The sequence below is a fragment of the Phascolarctos cinereus genome, unplaced genomic scaffold (assembly GCF_003287225.1).
Source record: "Phascolarctos cinereus isolate Bilbo 61053 unplaced genomic scaffold, phaCin_HiC Scaffold_9;HRSCAF=440, whole genome shotgun sequence".
NCBI lineage: Eukaryota > Metazoa > Chordata > Mammalia > Diprotodontia > Phascolarctidae > Phascolarctos > Phascolarctos cinereus.
In genome coordinates this window covers 156,998,778-157,018,646 of record NW_027556402.1, presented here as the reverse complement: position 1 = coordinate 157,018,646, position 19,869 = coordinate 156,998,778, and the positions used below count along the sequence as shown (strand labels likewise).

Sequence of the window (19,869 nt, the reverse complement as noted above, 5' to 3'; positions counted from 1 at the left end):
CTACTATTTGACAAATCCAAAGACTCCAGTTTCTGGGATAAGAAATCACTATTTAACAAAAGCTGCTGGGAAAACTGGAAAAATATATGGCAGAAACTGTGCATAGACCAACATCTTACACCCTATAGCAAGATAAAGTCAAAATGGGTACACAATTTAGATACAAAGAATGATACTATAAGCAAACTAGAAGAGCAAGGAATAGTTTACCTTTTAGCTCTATGGAAAAGGGAAGAATTTATGACCAAACAAGAGACAGAGAACATTATGAAATGCAAAATTGATCATTGTGTTCACATTAAATTGAAAAGTTTTTGTACAAACAAAGCCAATGCATCCAAGATTAGGATAGAAGCAGAAAACTGGGAGAGAATTTTTACAACCAGTGTCTCTAATAAAGGCCTCATTTCTAAAATATATAAAGAACTAAGTCAAATTTATATGAATACAAGTGATTCCCCAATTGATAAATGGTCAAAGCATATGAACAGGCAGTTTTCAGAGGAAGAAACTAAAGCCATCTACAATCTTAAATTCTAAATCACTATTGATTAGAGAAAGGCAAATCAAAATGACTCTGGGGTACCATATCACACCTATCAGATTGGCCAAGATAACAAAACAAGAAAATGATAAATGTTGGAGAAGATGTGGGAACATTGAAACACTAAAGCAACATTGTTGGTGGAGTTGTGAAATGATCCAACCATTTTGGAGAGCAATTTGGAGCTATGGCCAAAGGGCCATAAAATTGTATACACCCTTTGACCCAGCAATACCACTTCTAGGTCTGTATCCCAAAGAGATCATAAAAATGGGAAAAGAATCCACATGTACAAAAATATTTATGGCAGCTCTTTTTGTGGTAGCCAAGAAACTGGAAAATGAGGGGGTGCCCATCAATTGGGGAATAGCTAAATAAGTTGTGGTATATCAATGTAAAGGAATACTATTGTGCTATAAGAAATGATGAACAGGCAGACTTCAAAAAAACCTGGAAAGACTTACATGAACTGATGCAGAGTGAAATGAGCAGAACCAGGAGAACATTGTACACAGTAACAGTCACATTGTGGGATGACTGACTTTGATAGAGTAGGCTCTTCACAGCAATGCAAGAATCTAAGACAACTCCAAAAGACTCACAATGGAAATTGCTATCCACATCCAGAGAAAGAACTATGGAGTTGGAATGCATATAGAAGCATACTATTTGCTTTCCTTTTTCTCTGTTGTTTTGTTTTATTGCTTCATTCTTGTGCTTCCTCCCATTAGTTCTAATTCTTCTTTACATCATGATTAATAGGAATTATGCTTACTATGAATATAAATAGAGCCTAAATCAGATTGCATGCCATTGGGGGTGGGAAGGTGAGGGGCAGGAGGGGGAGAAAAATTTAAAACTCAAAATCTCAGGGATGTGAATGTTGAAAACTAAAAATAAATAAATCAATTATTAAAAAAAGAAATTAATACTAACACCTGAGGATAAAGAGGTAAAGAAACTCTACAAAGGGCTAAAGGACTTGACAAGATCCTCCAAATTAAATCAACATACATTCTGGTATGTAGTAACCTCAATACAAAGTTAGGAAAAGGCAAAGAAGGGGGGAAAATACATGGGAAAGCATGATTTGGGAAGAAGAAATGAGAAAATCCAAAGGCTTACAGATGACACAGAAGTCTCATGACTTTGTATACTTTCTTCAAGAAAAGAACTATTAAATGCTGAACAAATAACATCATGAAATGAAATAGACTATATTTGAACAGATTTGCTATTGATGTGGGGAATCCTTAAATCAGCTGTGTATAGTCAGACCACCAACTTACCAGAATTAAGATCAGAATTAGTAAAAAGCAAGAATAATGAGAAAAGAATTTGGTATATAATTGAAACAACTCAATCCAACAAGTTATCTCATTTTAATCCTCATTGATATCTCATTGATACCAATTATAATAATTTTATCAAGAAATGTACCAATGTAAATTAATTACCTCAACAAGGAAATCAAAAAATCCCAGAAAGAGCCTTAGTCTTCAAACAAATGACTTACTGGACAAATGGAGGGAGAGCAGACAAAAGAAATAGGGTTAGAATACTACCTTATTTGTAAAACTTACAAAGAAGGAGGATGGAGATCATGAGTAGCATCATCTCATAAAGCAAAGAGAAAGGCAAAACAAGTTTAAAGAAAGCGTGGCAAGACAATCTCAATGGCTTCTAAAGACGAAATATAAGTACAACAAAAAGAAGAAGAATGGAAAAAGATCTGTAAAAGCTAAAGTTTTTTCATCAAAGACAGTGGAACCACCACACTTGGACCACCAAAATGCCAGTGTCACTGGTTTTACAAGTTCTTTTTCAACAAATTGTCTCCTATTTGTATAACAAAATCATTTTAAGATTCCTTGAAATGATATAACAGAAATAACCCTGCTCAATAACACTCTAAACATAAACATCAGGCAAAACATAAAACAGGAAAATGCTTGCTAAAGATGTTCATCACCAAGATGGAAGAGAGAATGTTCTCCAAATGCTCCTTTTTTGTGACACTGTGCTAAATGCATCATGTCCTGGGGACACTGCTGAGCCTCAATGATCTATAATCACTCAAAGGAGTTTAGTAGCAGCATCCAGAAAAAAAAAAAGATAAAGAATGTTCACTGCCCAGATTACAACCTGCATCTGAACAGACAACTTTGGGAGAGATGATAGATACAGACAAACTGATATACAAGTTGAAACCAAAGAGCAGGCAGGATTGCTTCCCAAAAATTGTAAAGTTCCTTTAAAGACATCAAACTTCCAACGAAAGTAGAGTCTCATCTTTAAAAAATCGAAATAATTATTTATTTTTTAATGTTAATCAAAATTTTTTTGAGTTCTAAATTCTCTCCTCCCCAGTTCCTCCCCATTCACTGAGAAGACAAGCAATATATCAACTTTACATGTGAAATCATGCAAAGCATTTCTATATTAGCAATGTCAAAAAAAAGCAAGAAAAAATAAAGTGAAAAAATCATATTTCAATTTGCACTCAGAGTTCATTGGTTCTTTCTTTGGAGGTGGATTATGAGCTTTATCAATGGAGGGAAGTCAGTTGATTGAGCATTTATTAAGCATTTACTGCATGCCAGGAACTATGCTAAGTACTGATGTGACACTATATATATATATATATATATATATATATGATAGTATGTGCACATATACATACTGTTATCATTAATAAACTGTATTTTTAATTTGTATATTGACATCATGCAAATTAATAATAATGCAATATAATATTAATAATATATTGCTTTAAAGTTTGCAAAGTGCTTTACAAGTATTAGCTCATTAACAACCCTGGAAGTAGGTACTATTATTTTTCCCATTTTACAGATGGGGAAACTAAGACAGACAAAGATTAAGTGACAGCTACTAAACATCAGGGGAAGGATATGAACTCAGCTCTTCTCAACTTCAGGCACATGCACCATGGAACCTAGGTGCCTCATAAAGGAAATAAAGCAAATTGATTTTTACAATGACTACAATAATATAAAAGACAAAAAACCTGAAATTAAATGAAATGACAGACAGGCAATGTAGTATAGCTGAAAGAGGGCTGGTTTTGAAATCAAGACAATTTGGGTTCAGAATCTGGTGCTTACTTTAGGTAATTCATTTGACCTTCCTGGAATTTAATTTCCTAATCTGTAAAATGAGGTAGTTGGAATAGATATCCTCTAAGGTCCCTTTTATCTCTAGATCTGTGATCCTATAATTGATGATTTGTTCCAGATGACTGATACTAAAACATTTCTCCTCTTCAGTACACTATGAATTCAGAATGTTCTAGTTTCTGCCATCCAAGGCCACTGTAATCAGGTGGTTTTGATTAACCATTTCTATGGTTCTCATATTATTACAAGATTGTTCTTGGTTTTGTTCTGTTCAACATCTTTAGCAAAGACTTGGATGAAGGAATAGGTGGCATCCATCTCAAATATGCAAATAATGTAAAGCTGGAAAGGAGAGCTCAATTCATTGGATGACAGAACCAGGATTCAAAATAATCTTGACAGGCTAGAAGGGTGAACCAAAATTGGTAGGATCAAATTAAACAGAGTAAGTATAAAATCCCATGGTTGGGTGAAAAGCATCAACTGTAAAGCTAAAAGATGGAAGACAAATGGCTCAGAAACACTACAGAAATATTATTGGTGTTTTAGTGAACTACAAGCTCAATTAGAGTCAACAATGTGACATGATAATAAAAAAAGACTAACAGAATCTTAAGCTGTAATAACAAATACAGTATCAAGTGCTTGCAAATTATAAAATACCACAATCCCTGAAGACTCAAGATGGCCATGCAAAGTTCTGGTAGAGGTCAGCTATAGCACATTACCAATTATCTACATTTATGTAGCACTTTAAAGTTTGCAAAGTGCTCCTCAGGTATTATCTCATTTATGTCTTACAAGTCTGTGAAGTGGGTACTACAGGTACTATTACCCCTACTTTATAAATGAGAAGACTAAGGCTCAGAGAGATTAAGTGACTTGATCATGCTTGAATAAGTGTCAGAATTAGGATTATGAACCCAGGCTTTGACTCCAAGTTCAGAACACTATCTATATATTCACTATAACCCATTAATAATGATAACTTATAATTAAAAAGTGGCATTAAAATATCAAAGAAAATTATAAGATAAGAAGGTCACATAGAGAAATTGTGGGATAACAAATGAACAGCTCAGGTGCTACAATGATAATTTCTAAAAATATGTGAAAGGACGTAGCATAAGAATTCCCATGGACTGCATAAATCATCTAACAATTTCTGGGAGAAAAGAAACAAGAATTGGCTAGGACCATAGATTTAGAACTGTATTGGGATACTCACATGGATGAGACTACAGATATACTGACAAAGAGCACCTAGAATAAGCAAGGAGGTAGTCCCATGGTATTGTCCTAGTCAGACTAAATATATTAGCTGTCCAGTGACTAGTGCCACATTTTATGTGGGACAATGAAAAGCTGGACTGAATCCAGAGAAAGACGACCAGGATAGACTGAACTAGAAACCATGCCACTGGAGAAAGAGAAAGAACTAGAGATGTTAAGACTGAAGAAGCCTCCTAATTGGGCTCCCTGCCTCATTCCTCCAACTTTAGTCCATTCCTTCACTGTTGTCAAGTAATTTTCCTTAAGCACAAGCTGACCATATACCACATTCAATCAACTCCAGAGTCTCCTTATCGTCTCTAGAATAAAATATAAACTCCTGTTTAGCTTTTAAAGTTCTTCAGAGCCTGATCCGAACCCATCATTTCCATCCGCAATGGACAGAACTCTCTCCTCTCTCATTTTTTGATTATGCCAGACTAGCCTTCTCTCTACACATGTAATAATGTGCCTTTGTCCTAGCTGTCCCTCAAGTCTGGAATACACTCCTTTCTCACCTCCACCTCACATAATCCCTCTCTTCCCTCAAGATGCAGCACAAGTACCACTATGAGGCCGTTCGTTGTGAGTTCTCACTTCTCCACTCTCCCTCACCAACTTTCTCCTCCTTCACCCCTGTCTCTCACAAGAAAAAGTGGCTTTACTTCTTTCCAAGGCCAATACCACTACCTGTACAAGTAATTCTATTCCATTGCATCTTCTCCAAAAGAATGACCTTCTGTTACCGCCTCTCTATCATTTCTCTTCAATTTCTTCCTGTCTATTGGCCTTCAAAGGCCTTCAAACATGCCTATGTTTTCTCCATTCTTAAAAAACCCTCACTTGATTCATCCATTCCCCATCTTGCTAACTACACATCCTATATCTGCTTGGTCCTCTGTGGCCAAACGCCTTAAAAAGCCCACCTACAATAGTTGCCTCCTCTTCCCTTTCACTCACTTCTTAACCCCTTGTGGTTTGGCTTCCAATCTTATTCCTTGCACTGAAACTGCTCTCCCCAAAGTTACAATCTGTTTATAACACCTGTTGATTTCACCTTTGCAATATCTTTTGAATACTCCCCCTTCTCTCCTGGACATTGCCATTACTCCAGTGCAAGCCCTCATCACCTCACACTTAGACTATTGCAATAGTATAATGGTGGCTCTGCCTGCCTCAGGTTTCTCTCCACTCCAATCCATCCTCCATTTAGACTCTAAAGAGATTTTTCTAAAATCAAAGTTCTGATGATGTCACCCCGACTCTGCAACTTAATAAACTCCAGTGCCTCCTGATTGCCTCCAAGACCAAATATAAAATTCTCTTGTTTGATGTTCAAAGTATTTCATAATCTATGCTTCCCTCTCTCCCCCAGTCTTCATATACCTTACTTCCCACCATGCACACCCAGTAACACTGGCCTCCTTGTTGTTCCTTGACCAAGACACTCCATCTCTCCACTCCAGGCATTTTCTCTGGCTGTTCCCCAAGTCTAGAATCCTCTCCTTTCTCATCTCTACCTCCTGGCTTCCTTCAAATCTCATCCCCCCCCCCCCAATTCCATCTTCTACAAGAAAACTCCCTTAATTTTAATGTCTTCCCTCTGTTATTTCCTTTTTACCCCATACATCAAGAAATAAGGTATATAATAAGGCTGGAAAATTAGTATGGACCAGTTTATGAAGAGCCTTAAATGCCAAAGACAGGATGTCATATTTGATCCTAAGAGGTAATAGGGAGTCACTTAAGTTTATTGGATTTACATGGTCAGACTTACACTTTAGGAAAATTACTTTGGCATTGTAGAGAGTGAATTGGAGTAGGAAGAAACTTGAGGAAGAGAGATCCACTAGAAAACCATTGCAACAGTTAAAGCAAGAGACAATGAAGGCCTGAACTGATGTGGCAGCTCTGTGAGTGGAGAAGACAAATGTTTAAGTAGATAGGACAAGGTGTTACAACTGAGTGGATATGTGGGGAAAGGAAAAGAGGAGTCAAGGATAACACCAAGGTAGTAAATTTGGGTAACTGTAAGAATGGCGGTGCTTTGAAAATAGGAAAATTCAGAAGAGGGGTAGGTTTAACAGGAAAGATAGTTCTGTGCCAGACATGATAGGTTTGAGATGCCAATAAGCACAGCCTTTACGTACCTTCTGTTCAGTTGCCAGACTGATTTTGCTAAAGCCCAGGTCAGTCTGTGTTAACCTCCTACCCTTCCAACCAATAATACATTCTAGTGTCCTACTTATTGTTCCTTGACCAAGACACTCTTATCTCCCATTTCAGTCTCTGTACTAGCTATTCCTCATCCATGGCTGGAATGTTCTCTTTCCTTATCTCCATCTCAAAGAATCCCTGGCTTCACTTAAAGACTCAGCTCAAGCACCACTTTCTCTAGGAGGCTTTTCCTAGTATCCCCAGATGCTAACGCCATCCACGCTAAGGTTACTTTCCATTTATTCCATATTTATCTCATATCTTCAGATGTATGCTTTCTTCCTATTTTCTCCCTTTTAGAATGTAAAGTCATTGACTGTTTTTGCTTTTTCTTTGTATCCCCAGTGATTAGCACAGTGCCTGATACAGACTAACAATTAATACTTAATAAACACTTTTTGATTGATGCTTATAATATAAATGACAAACAGCAAGGACATCTTTGTTAGGGAGTAAAGAGAAAAACAGAACTTTATGTGCCAACTTGAGAAGCAGAGGTTTAATCAAGACCACTAATTCCCAACCTTTTCATAGTCAACAAATTTCAAAGCCCATACCACATAAGAAAGAAGTTTAATTACTTGAATCTACTGACTTCAAAAATAATGACAAAAAGCAACTATATATTCAGTAACATTTAAATGAATCTGTATTTTATTTATCACAGTATTTTTGAATATCTGAAACATAATACGTATGAGAATTTCCGTCTACAGAAGGTATACTTGCTAATTATACTGAATAATTTAATGAGCTAACCACTAGCAAAAATCTGATGGTGTGACAGGCATTCACGACCTACAAACTGGGATCTAAAAAAAATAAGTTCTTAAGCAAGGGAGAAACATGATAGAAATTATGTTTTAAGAAAGTTAATCTCATTAGGGGTATGCCGAGGTGAGGTGAAACTAGACAGAAGATAGATCAGCTATGAAATTATTAAAGTGTTCTAGGCATGAGAGTCTAAAGTAGTAGCAGCAGGAATAATGAGAAAGAGAAGAATCTGAGAGATCTAAAAAGAAAAAAAACCCAAAGCCTTTAGTTGACTTACTAGACACAGAGAACATAATGAAGTAGAGGGAGATGAAAAAGTCTGAAATTAAAAGCTTGAGGAATTTACTAAAACTGTAATGGCACAGACAGAATTTGGGTTTGAAGATGAAATGGCTAATTTAGTTTAGGCAAGTAGAGTCTGATGTGACAACAGGATGTTTAAATGGCCAATTTCTACAGACAGCTAAAGACTTGGAACTGGAATGAAGGGGAAAAGGAAAATATGCAAGAAGACAAGGAAGATGCAGGAGTATCACTGTTAGGCTTATACCACAGAGATCAAAGAAAGAGGAAAAAATCCATATGTACAAAAATATGTATAGCAGTTCTTTTTGTAGTAGTCAAAAACTAGAAATCATGGGAGTACCCACCTACTGGAGAATGGCAAAATAAATTATGGCATATCAATATCATGGAATCCTATTGTGCCATAAGAAATGACAGAATGGATAGTTTCAGAAGAAATTGAGACAATCTCTATAGAGTGATTCAGAGCGAAGTGAGGAGAAATAGAAAAATTTCTACAATAACATTATAAAGAAAAGTAACTTTGAAAGACCAGAATTCTGATGAATGCCAAGAAGAAACAACCTATCTATCTACTTTATATCAAAGAGGTGATGAACTTAAAATGAAAAAGGAGAAATAAATTTTTGGACATGGCCAAAGTGGGAATTTATTTTGTTGGATTATGTATATTTGTTATAAGGGTTTTGTTTTTGTTTTTATTTTTCAATTGGGGGAGAGGGAAGTGGAAGGAAAGAGATAAAACATTTGTGTAAAAAAAGAGAAAGAGAAAGACAGAAAGACAGACAGAGAAAGAAAGAAAGGAAGGAAGAAAGGAAGGAAGGAAGGAAGGAAATGAAGAATTTGTGGGAAAAGTTCTACCATCATTCTGACAGATGTTGGAGGAGGGGGCTAAATAAAGGACCTAGCCTAGTCTACTTATGAATTTATGCACCAGGGAATTAGCTTTGGCCTCAGCCGTTGTTGTTGTTTTTCCTACTCCTAGACTTTTTGTGTTAGTCAATTCCTAGGACCTTATAAAATGTTAGGAGATTGTGAGGCCAGGAAAAAAAATAACAAAGTTCATCAAAGAAACATTTCAAAAATACACAGATGTGGGCAAGAGTTTAAAATGGGGACACAGACAAGCACAGTAGTGCTTAAATTAAATACATACTAAAATTGCTTGTATATACATATTAGAGATTCATGGCTTCATATACAATCTATTTTGTTCTTTTATATGTTCATGCTTTATATGTTCATCTGCAAATTTCATAATACTAAAACAAAAAATGGAACAAAACTCACCACCAGACATTCCAATAATACAATTTCTAGGTAACATCTCTGAAACTGAAATTCCCAAGTTCAAATACAACCTCTCATCTTTCCATTTCTACTCTTCTTACTCTTATTTCATAATTACTGACCTCAAGGCCTTTGACTCATCCCTATTCTTCCATTCCATCACCCCTACTACAACTTCACAATACAGAGCCCTTACAGCACTATCCACCATTTGATATGTGCACTATGAACACCTTGGAATTTCTTTTTTCTTTGATTTTCTGTTGTTCCCAACTTGGAAGGGGGACAGAGTCCTCCACTTCTGCTACAGAGTTGCTGAGCATTACAAAAAAATGAAATAATAAAGTTAATTTCGCTCACTGTACCACTTATCTAATATTACCAACCTGTGTTTGGTCAAAGTGAAATATTTTTGCTCCATCAACACATACTGCCCTCTCATCTCCATACCTTTGCTCACATTTTCCCCACATCTGCAATTCAATTCAACAAGCATTTATTAAATGCCTAGTATGTAAAAGACATTGTGCTTATCAAGTAAAAAACAAAACAATTCTTGTCCTCAAAAAACTCCTGTAGTAACACAACAGTTCCACGGATAAATAAATACAATGTAATGGAAGGAAAGAGGGAAGGCCAAACTAACAACTGGGGTGAAGTGGAGAAATCAGAAGAAGCCTTGTAAAAGAGGAGGTAGCACCCGAGCTCAACCCTGAAAATTAAGGATCACAAAAGGCACAAGCTAGTGTGAAGACATCAAGGTTGAAGATGTACTGTCATGTACCTTTATTGAACATTTAAAATCATGTATGTAAAACAAACTTTTATTTGAGCCTCAGAATAATCCTGCTAAGAATGGACTACGGTTATCTTAGTATTACAAATGAAGAAACTGAGGCTCAGAGAAGTTGTGACTTGTCTATTATCATACAGTTAGTAAAGTGTTAAGAGGTAATATCTGAACGCATATTTCTCTGAAGGCAGGCACTATCCACTAAGCCAAGTACTATTCACTAAGTCATGGCATTCCCACTGGAGGTCTTGTAAGGGAATCCAGTCCAGCTAGATTGGACTAGATGTGTGTAAGGATCTTTCCAGTTCAGATTGTGTATTTCTAATACATCCATTTTGAATCTCTACTTGCCACTATGGCTACAACACAAGGACAGAAATAATTCCTAAGAAGAATGAACTTTGAAAGTCCGTTAGTAAAATCCATCTCCAGATTCCATGGATGCCAGGTGGATAAAAAGTTAAAAAAAAAAAGTTCCCTGGAGGAAATATATCTCTGAATTATCTTTCCAGTAGTAGTGACAAATTATGTGTCCGTACATCCACAGCTAACTGCAAATGAATGTCAAGCTGGCCAGGGGCAGGATAAGGGCTTATAGCCTCCTAACAGAATTAAAACACACTGGCATACAAAATCGCCCTGATAAATACCACGTCAACTGAGCAAATTAGTCAAAAAACATATAGTATGCTGAACTTCCTTAGAATCACACAGAGCCCATGGACTTAAGTCAACATCTTGTTCCAAAACTGAATCTTGAAAAAGCAGTATTAAACATCAATAGTTTTATCAAATAATGCACAAATTCAATCTTGCAAAATTATTTTATAGGCTAGTTTTCTTACAGGAAATTAGAAACTTTCATTCTTCTTATCATTTCATGAAAAAAATTCTAAAAATACAGGAATCTGCACTTACAAAACACCTTAAGGCTCAAATTTCATCTCTAGCATCCATTCAACTTCCCCCCTCCTCCCCCGCCCCCAAAGAATTCTTTTGCATACACTTAAAATTTTTTTTCTATCTAGGATAAAACTGACATTTTCCCCATTCCTGAAAGATTTAATCCTCGAAATTTCCCACAATGCAACGCTATGACCCTACCACTCAAAGTTTTCAAAAGACACACTTGGTATTTTTTTCTTTAGAGAGAAAAACAATGTCTGAACAGGACAAATTTTCAACTATCTTAAAAGCCTGAGCAGGCAATCAAGTGATAGAACAGTCTTGTCTACCAGTTTTTAAAGAGGCCTTTCCACAAAATACCGGCAAACATCCCCTAGTCTGGGGGAGAAGCAGCCCCAGCTGTCAACCTCGAGGGACGGACAGACAGACAGACAGACAGACAGGCGTGGCAGGGAGTACCTTGAGCCGCTTGACCACCTCGTCGTTGGTGATCTTGTCCGTGATCTCCTTCACCCCCGGGGGGGTAGGTGATTTTTCCGTCGGAGCTCACCACGCCACAGAGGGCCGTGGGCGGCTTGGGCTGCGCAGTGGGAAGTCCATCCTGGGGGACAACTTTTCTTCCACGCTCCTCTACCGGCCTCTATCGGTCAGAAAACAAAAGTTCAGCGGGAAATGGACGACTTTCTAACCTCTTTTTCATTTCAAAAAACCTCAAATCAAAAAGGGCCCAGGCTCCCGGGAGGCCCACATGGGGGGCGATCGGCGGTGCGGGGGGGCTGGGGCGGTGCTCCCCCTTCCCGGGCAGCCTTCCCCTCCCGGCGGAGTCTCTCCTGGAGCCCGGGGCTCAACTCTCCCAGCAGGCTCTCCTCCCCCTCCTCGGAGCCCCGCGGGGTCTCTCCCTGGCCCCGAGGAGTGCCTGGCCAACGCCTGGAGTTCCTCAGTCCCCGTCTCACAATGAAATCCGCACCGAAAACAACCAACGCCCGGTGCCTGGCCGCTCCAGGGGGTGGGGGTGGGGCGGGGAGGGCTCGGGGATCTCCCTGGGCCGACTCAGCCTCCTACCGGGGCGACAGCCTCCGGGGAGAAAGAGAGGCCGAGGCCTAAGGGGCTCGGCTTAGGCCGCGCACCGGGGGAAGCCGCCAGCCGGGGCGGCGGGGCAGCGAGCCCCTTCAGCCCGCTCCGGGCCGCTCCCCGCCCTAGTCCCGGAGCCCCGGGAGGGAGGGGGAAGGAAGGACACTAAGCCCACCCCCCACCCCAGGAAGCGGCGGCCGCGGCTCCGCGCTCCCCACGGGGTTCCTTCAACTTCGGCTGAGGAAGCCTCAGCGGCCGCTCTCAGCCTCACCTCCTGGGCTGCTCCCGCCCGGTCCGGCCCGGTCCGGCGGCACCGTGAGGCCTTCCCCTTCGGCCAGGGCCGCCAGGCCCCCCCAGCTGCCGAGAAGCTGGAGCCAAGCCTCCACCGCCGCCTTTACCTCGTCCTCATGCGGGCGGGAGGCGCGTGGAGCGCTGGGGTCGCTGTACGCAGGTGGAGCCGAGGCCGCCGCCGCCTCTCGTCTTCAGGCTGCACACAAAGCGGCTCCGTGGGTCCCGCCGCGGTCGCCGTCGCCGTCGCCGCCGCCTTCCCCGGAGCGGTGCTGGGGCTGGCGGGGCCGGGAGGAGAAGCCTCAGTCTCCGCGGAGGGAGAGCCGAGCCGTGCCGAGCACCTCAAGCGACGAGGAGAGAGCAAGCGAGCGAGCGCGCTGCGCGGGGCCACACCGCCGCTCTCCGTCGGCCTTTGGAAGGGCAGCCCGGCCGAGGCCGCTCGCTAAGTGTGCACGGAGCAGGAGGGCGTCAGGGCCCGGCGCGGGAGCCCGCCACCGCCTCCGTCAGGCCGTCGGTCAGCGCCGCGGCCCCCACGTCCCCGCCCCCGCCCCGGGCCGCCCGCCGAGCCGGGCCGCTCGCACTCAGCCCAGGGGCCTGCGGGTCACGCGGCGGCGGCGGCGGGAGCAGCGCGCGCCTCCCCCTTCTCTTCCCTTTACTCCTCCTCCGGAGCAGACCCGGCTGCAGCCTCGCCCGCTCGGCTCCTCTCCGCCTCTCTCCTCTCCGCCTTCCCCTTCCTCCCTCCTTCCCTCCCTGCCAGCCTGGGATCGACGCCCCACGCCCTGCGGACAGCGCCGCCTCCCGATTGGCGCCAAAACCAGCAGCGCCCGGTGGCTCGGGGAGAGGAAGGGAGGGAGGGAGCGAGCGGGCCGGGGCAGAAGCGCACTCGAGCTGGGCGGGGGGACGGGGGACAGACAGCCCGCCCCGAGGCCCTGCTCGTCGGAAACCTTCGGTGCTCACGGAATGCCCCGGAGTCGGGGTAGTGGGCAACGTGCGAGGCGGCCCATCATCCTCCGGGAAGCAGGCGCTTACTCATTCACTCAGGCAACAAGCAATTATTTAGCGCCCACGACGCGCCGGGACACAAAAGGACCGCCACACAGATAGCTCCTGCCCTCGAGGAGTTCCCAGTCTAATGGCGGAGACAAACTTACCCACAGCTCTGTTACCAACAAGATCGACTCGGGATGAACTGGAGACACTCAGCAGGGGGACTGGGGGATGTCTCCGAAAAGGCCAAGGAGATGGGATCAGTTCAGAGGGTATTTCCCGAGTGAGATGATAAAATGCTCCCCTCCTCTACCCCCGCAGCCATGTGTGAAGGAAACGTACGCAAGTGTTTTAGTGATTTAATTTGAGGAATACCATCCGATGAACCCCACCAGGATCAATGGAATAATGTATGCATCTAAAAGATAACAGCAGGGAATGAAAAGGGGTGATAGTAAGACAGCTGTTATCTCGAGTTTGCTGGGATTATTAGCATCGATCTGTTTTCCCACATCCTTTACTTTGGTCTTAAAATTAGAGGTACTTGAGCATCTGCACGGTTTGTCATTGAGAACACAAAGCCGGAATCGTACTCTCACCTAACACTCATCAGTTTTGGTTTTTGAGTGTGCCAAAAGACAATTCTTTGTTCCTGGCCCTTTAAGAGAATCTTTTTTAGATGGTTTTCTTTACAAACTGCTACATTAACAAGGAGTCACTCATTCTTGAGTACTTTTTCCCTGCTCTTTGAATATTTTCTCCTGTTATATTGTAAAAAAAAACCTAAGAGATACTATCTTTCTGTGTTATTCTTAAGTTCAGTAATTTGTATCCTTTCTTAAATGAGCATTCTGAGGTTACAAATGATCTGCATATACACCTAAATGTTAAGTTTGATCACTTATAATATTAATATAGGCTAACTATATTATGGATATATAATATAATAACATAACATAATGTAGAATAGAATAGAATAGAATCTCTCACAATGCCAAGGAGTTAAAAGGTGGTTATCGTAAATGACAGTAAGCAAGAGTATCTTAAACCCCCAGTTTTTTTACATTGTTAAACATTTGTATCCTAGTAGAGTGAATAAGAAATGATACAACCATTTAAAACAATGTTTTTTCTTTCAATCAAAACTGGACTATTTTAATGATATAACCACATAAAATTTTTAAATCCCACAGTGCTCGCTATTGAAATTAATATACTTGTCATGTTTATGATATGATCATTCTGCATTCCTAACATTTATATACCTTAAACAAATTAGTTGCATTTGTAATTTTGAGGGAGAAAAGGTGGTACTGAAGAAAGAATACTCAATAGTTAGAGAAGAGGCAGGAGTAAGGTAGAATATTGGAAAGGGAGGGGGCAGATAAGGGAGGGTTTTGAACACCAAATGAATTTGTATTTGATCCTGGAGGTGATAGGGAACCACTGGAGTTTAATGAATAGAGGAGTGACATGATCAGACTTGCACTTGCAACTTAGTTTGTTCAACTGTTAAAAAAGAAAATGGGGATAATAATATCTACCTCATACAGTTGTTGTGAAGATTAAATGAGATGTTTGTAAAGCACTTAACACAGTGCCTGGCACATAGCAGATGCTCTATAAATGTGTATTCCCTTCCCTTTCTCCTCCCCACCCCCAACTTTAGAGAGATCATTTTGATAGCTGAATGGATGATGGAGTGGAGTTAAAAGACCAACCAGAAGGTAATCACTTTCTGTTATAATCATAATAGTCCAGAAATCAGGTGATATACCAAAGTGGAGTCAGTGTTAGAAGAGAGAAGACAGAAGAGAAGGTAGAAGCTACGAGACTTAGCAATCTATTGGATGTTGAGTGGGGAGGGTATGATGGCAAGGAGTTGAGGGTGATACCTAGACTGAGTCTGGCTGACTGGGAGGATGGCAATTCAAAATAGTGATAGGGATGTTGTGAAGAGAGCAATATAATTAAAATCTAAGCACAGCTATTTCTTTTCAAATTAAAGAGAAATATTTGTATTAGATACATTTCCTCTCTTAATGTAATTTTGACCAAAATTAAAGTTCCAAGCCCTAGCTTGGAATAACCTACACAGCTCTCTCAATGAACTCTATCAACTCAAAATAGACACTTACAACAGCCTTTCCATATACATAGAAAAAACCAAAGTGAAAGAAGAATCCATACCATCCAAATTATAACATACAATTAGACAATCGATTGAGTTAATATATATATATATATACATATACACATGTATATGTGTGTGTAATTTTTTTTTAAACCTCTTAAACAAATGAGCTGTCCCCACAGTAACACAGGAGGAGGATTCAGATAAATCACATTAGGGAAATTGCATACCACTTCCAGTAATCCCAACTTGCTTACTGCTGCAAAACAATCTTTCTAAAAACATAAATAATCTCTAACTTTAATTCATCAGAGGCAGGTATTCTATGGCTTAGGGTGACGTAACCTCACCAGAAGAATTTTAATGTTAAATAGATGGGCCTTTATTTCAGGAGAAACTAAGCAATTTTCCAAAGGCGATCCACTCTGCTTCATTCTGGGGCCAGTTTAATGTCCACCTGCAATGTCTTCTCAAGAAATATGTAGTGATGAATCAACTCTATAGGTTATTCGTCCTATAAGTTATTGTAATCTTGAAATAAAGCATTCTTCATCCACTTGGTTTTTCCTTTATAGACAAATAGGTTAAATTCTTTTCAGTGATTATGGATCTCATTTACCAGGTTCTGTAATATTCCAATTCATGAAATAACCAGTATAATTTCACACAAAGGAGCATTTGGAGGACCTCACCATTCACAGAGAATGCCTCTTGTCTATATAGAGTTGTAGGTCATGGAATAACTACATTACCTGAAAACTTAAAGTTGTGACTCATACAAATGGGAATGGAGATACATGCATGGCAGCTATGAGTAGGCTGCAGAATGTTACCAAAGATGACTTGTGAGTAAAGTGGCAGAAGAAACATCATCAAGAACATGTGTATCTAGAAAGGTGTGCTTGTCATGTATCGAAAGTGAGGGCTAGAGATTCGCTATTTGTCAAAAACTGTTGTTTTATTGTTCCATTGGGGAAGCAGCTGGAGGGACAGGCAATAAGGGCTTCTATAAATAGATTCTAAAAAAATTTTGACCAACTGGAAAGTAGTTTAGCAGAACTAGGTATAAAACAACATTTCACACTGTATAACAAGATAAATTCCAAATGGATATATTACTTAGACATAAAAGGTGACATAAATGAAATAGAGGAGCAACGAAAGAATTACCTTTCAGATATATGAATAGAGGAAGAGTTTATGCTTAAGCAAAAGGATCACAAAAAAGGGACAATTTTTGAATATATAAAATTTTAAAGTTTTTGTACAAATAAATCTAATGTAGTTAAAATTAGAAAGAAAACAGATTGCTGGGGGGAAAACCTGTGAAATAAGTTTCTTTGATAAAAGTCTCATTTCAAAGATATGAAAGGAATGGATTCAAATTTATAAGAATAAGAGCCATTCCCCAATTGATAAATGGTCAAAGGATATGAAAAAAAATTATCAAAGGAAGAACTCCAAGATATCAGTAACCATATAAAAATGCATTCCGAATCACTAAAAATTAGAGAAATGTAATTTAAAATAACTCTGAGGTTCCATCCATATACTTCAGATTGACAAAGATGACAAATGTTGGAGGGGCTGGGAGAGAACAGACATTTTTGGTGCAGCTAGGTATTGGTCCAGCCATTCCAGCAATCAGTTTGGAAGTATATCCCAAAAGGCATCAACTCTATAAGCCCTTTATCTCAGATAGTCTCTACCCCCAAAGAGGTCAAGGAAAGAGAAAAAGGACCCATATTTATAAAAAATATATATATAGTAACTTTTTGTAGTGGTAAAGAACTGGAAATGTAAGGGGATACCTACCTATTGGAAATAATTAAACAAATTATGGTATATGACTGTAATGGTTATACCCTGAGAAAAGATGAAATAGACAATTTCAGAGGAAACTTCAGAGAGATCTCTATGACATGAAGTGTGGTGGTGCGAGTAGAAACAGGAGAACAGTTTACCCAATAACAGCATTACAGAGCAAAACAGCTTTGAAAGACTTCAGAACTTTGATTAATGCAGCAATTAACCATTAAATCCAGTGGACTGAAAATGAATCACTCAACTCACCTCCTGCCAATGAAATGATGAGACATTCCTATTTATTTGGTCAAGCCCAATATAAGGACTTGTTTTGCTAGACTGTGAATATATAGTAAGGTGTTTTTTGTTTGTTTTATTGTCCTATTGAGGGAGCAGTTGGAGGATCAGGCAATAAAGGTTTATAAAATTAGATTTTATATATACATATACATATACATATATATATGTATATATATATACACATATACATATATGTATGTATATATATATATATATATGTATATATATATATATATATATATATATATATATATTTTTTTTTAGCAAGTGAGGGTCACCAGACATGGTGCCCTCCTATAATCCTTGCTACTAGGGGAACTGAGGCTGATAGATTATTTGAGCTAGGAATTCTAAGCTGCAGTAGGGCTAACCTGATCACATATCCACACTGTCTGGCATCAATATAGTAAGTGTCCCAGGTAGGGGCCCACCAGACTGCTTCAGGAGGAGTGAATTGTCTCAGGTCAGAAACAGTACAGGTCAAAGCTCTCATGCCAATCAGTAGTGAGATCAGGCCGGTGAGTGGCCATTGCACTTCCAGACTGAGTAAAATGTGGAGACTCAACCTCAAAAAAGAGAGTGGGAAGGGAGTAATAGGATAGAACAAGTATTCCATTCGTATTCATGATATTTAAATAGAAGACCTCCAATGTGTTGAGTAAAGCCTCTATTGAAGATTTATATTAAAACATAGGCAAAAATTACAAGGGATAAGAGCATAAATAGAGTATTAGGTACCCAACAACTAGGTGATACAGTGGATAGAACTCTGGACCTCAATTTAGGAACACCCGAGTTCAAACCCAGCCTCAGAGACTTACTCGTTGTGTGATCCTGGGCATGTCACTTAACCTTTTTGCTTGAGTTTCCTCATATGTTAAATGGGGATAATAATAGCACCTGTTTCCCAGGGTTATTGTGAAGATCAAATGAAATACTAATTGTAAAGCACTAAGCTCGGTACCTAGTACATAGTGAGTGTTATATAAAAGTTAGCTGTTAGTTATTTTTATTCACCAACAAAGAGAATATCCATGTTGATAATATGGAAGACCCATTGAAATATTGTAGTATTGAGGATGATGATTGACTTGAATATTTAAATTGACTTGTTGATTTGAGTGTTCTTTCCTCAGATTACAAATCACCCATGTCTTCTCCTACTGTGCTCTTTTCAATTATGTAAATCATACACAGAGGTTCCATTCAGTATTCTTAGGCTTTCTAGATGTCAACATTACATGGGTATCAATAATAGTGCATAAATTATCAAATTATCATCCCTTGTCTCTGTTACATAACTAACCCACTTCTGTTTCTGGTCACGCATCTGTGATGACAACTTGTATATAGTAGCTTCTTATAATTATCATTGGTGGTACACTCCAGCCTTTTTAGATGTATCATCTTTCTCTTCATTACCTTTAGATGCCTTGCAATTTTGATTCTTCAGAGATCATGGTATTCTGGGATTCAATGCAATATGTCTTCACTGATTAGAAATTGGCTTTTAAAAGTTGGGGTATTTTATTTTGAAGAAAAGGTTGAAGAAATTGAACAAATTTCCTTAAAGCAATCCAATTTTTCCCTCTTATTCCATTCTCCACCCAGCTCAATGTTCATTGACAGGACCTATCCAAGATGTATGCATTGAAGGAATTGCTCACTGATCTCTCTATCCATTTACTTATTAATGACTTAATAAGTCAGTAAGCATTTATTAAACATTTGCTGTGTGTCAGGTACTAGATTAAGTGATAGAGATACAAAGAAAGGTGAAAACATGACCCATGCCCTCAAGAAGCTCACATTCTACTGAGAGAGACATTATGGAAATAATTACAGATACAGTGAAAGGAGATCCGAAAGGAGAGACAAAAGAATTAGACTTTCCTGCAGGTGGGATTTGAGCTGAGTTTTGAAGGAAGCCAGGATGTGGAGGTGAGGAAGGAGAACATTCAAGGCATGGAGGATAGCTAATGAAAAGTTATTGAGCTATGATATGGTATGTCATGTAAGGAACATCAAGGAAAAGCAAAGTCAG

General features: G+C 39.6%; 1 protein-coding gene across 1 annotated transcript in view; it reads right to left on the bottom strand.

Annotated features, from left to right (window-relative positions):
- The window catches only part of PDS5A (PDS5 cohesin associated factor A), a 167,383-nt gene that overhangs the window by 141,595 nt on the left and 5,919 nt on the right, over positions 1-19,869 (bottom strand). The window contains 5 exon segments of the mRNA XM_020993352.1: positions 11,699-11,761; positions 11,763-11,879; positions 12,709-12,792; positions 12,837-13,040; positions 13,094-13,622. Coding sequence (XP_020849011.1) covers positions 11,699-11,761; positions 11,763-11,879; positions 12,709-12,792; positions 12,837-13,040; positions 13,094-13,622 — 997 coding nt within the window.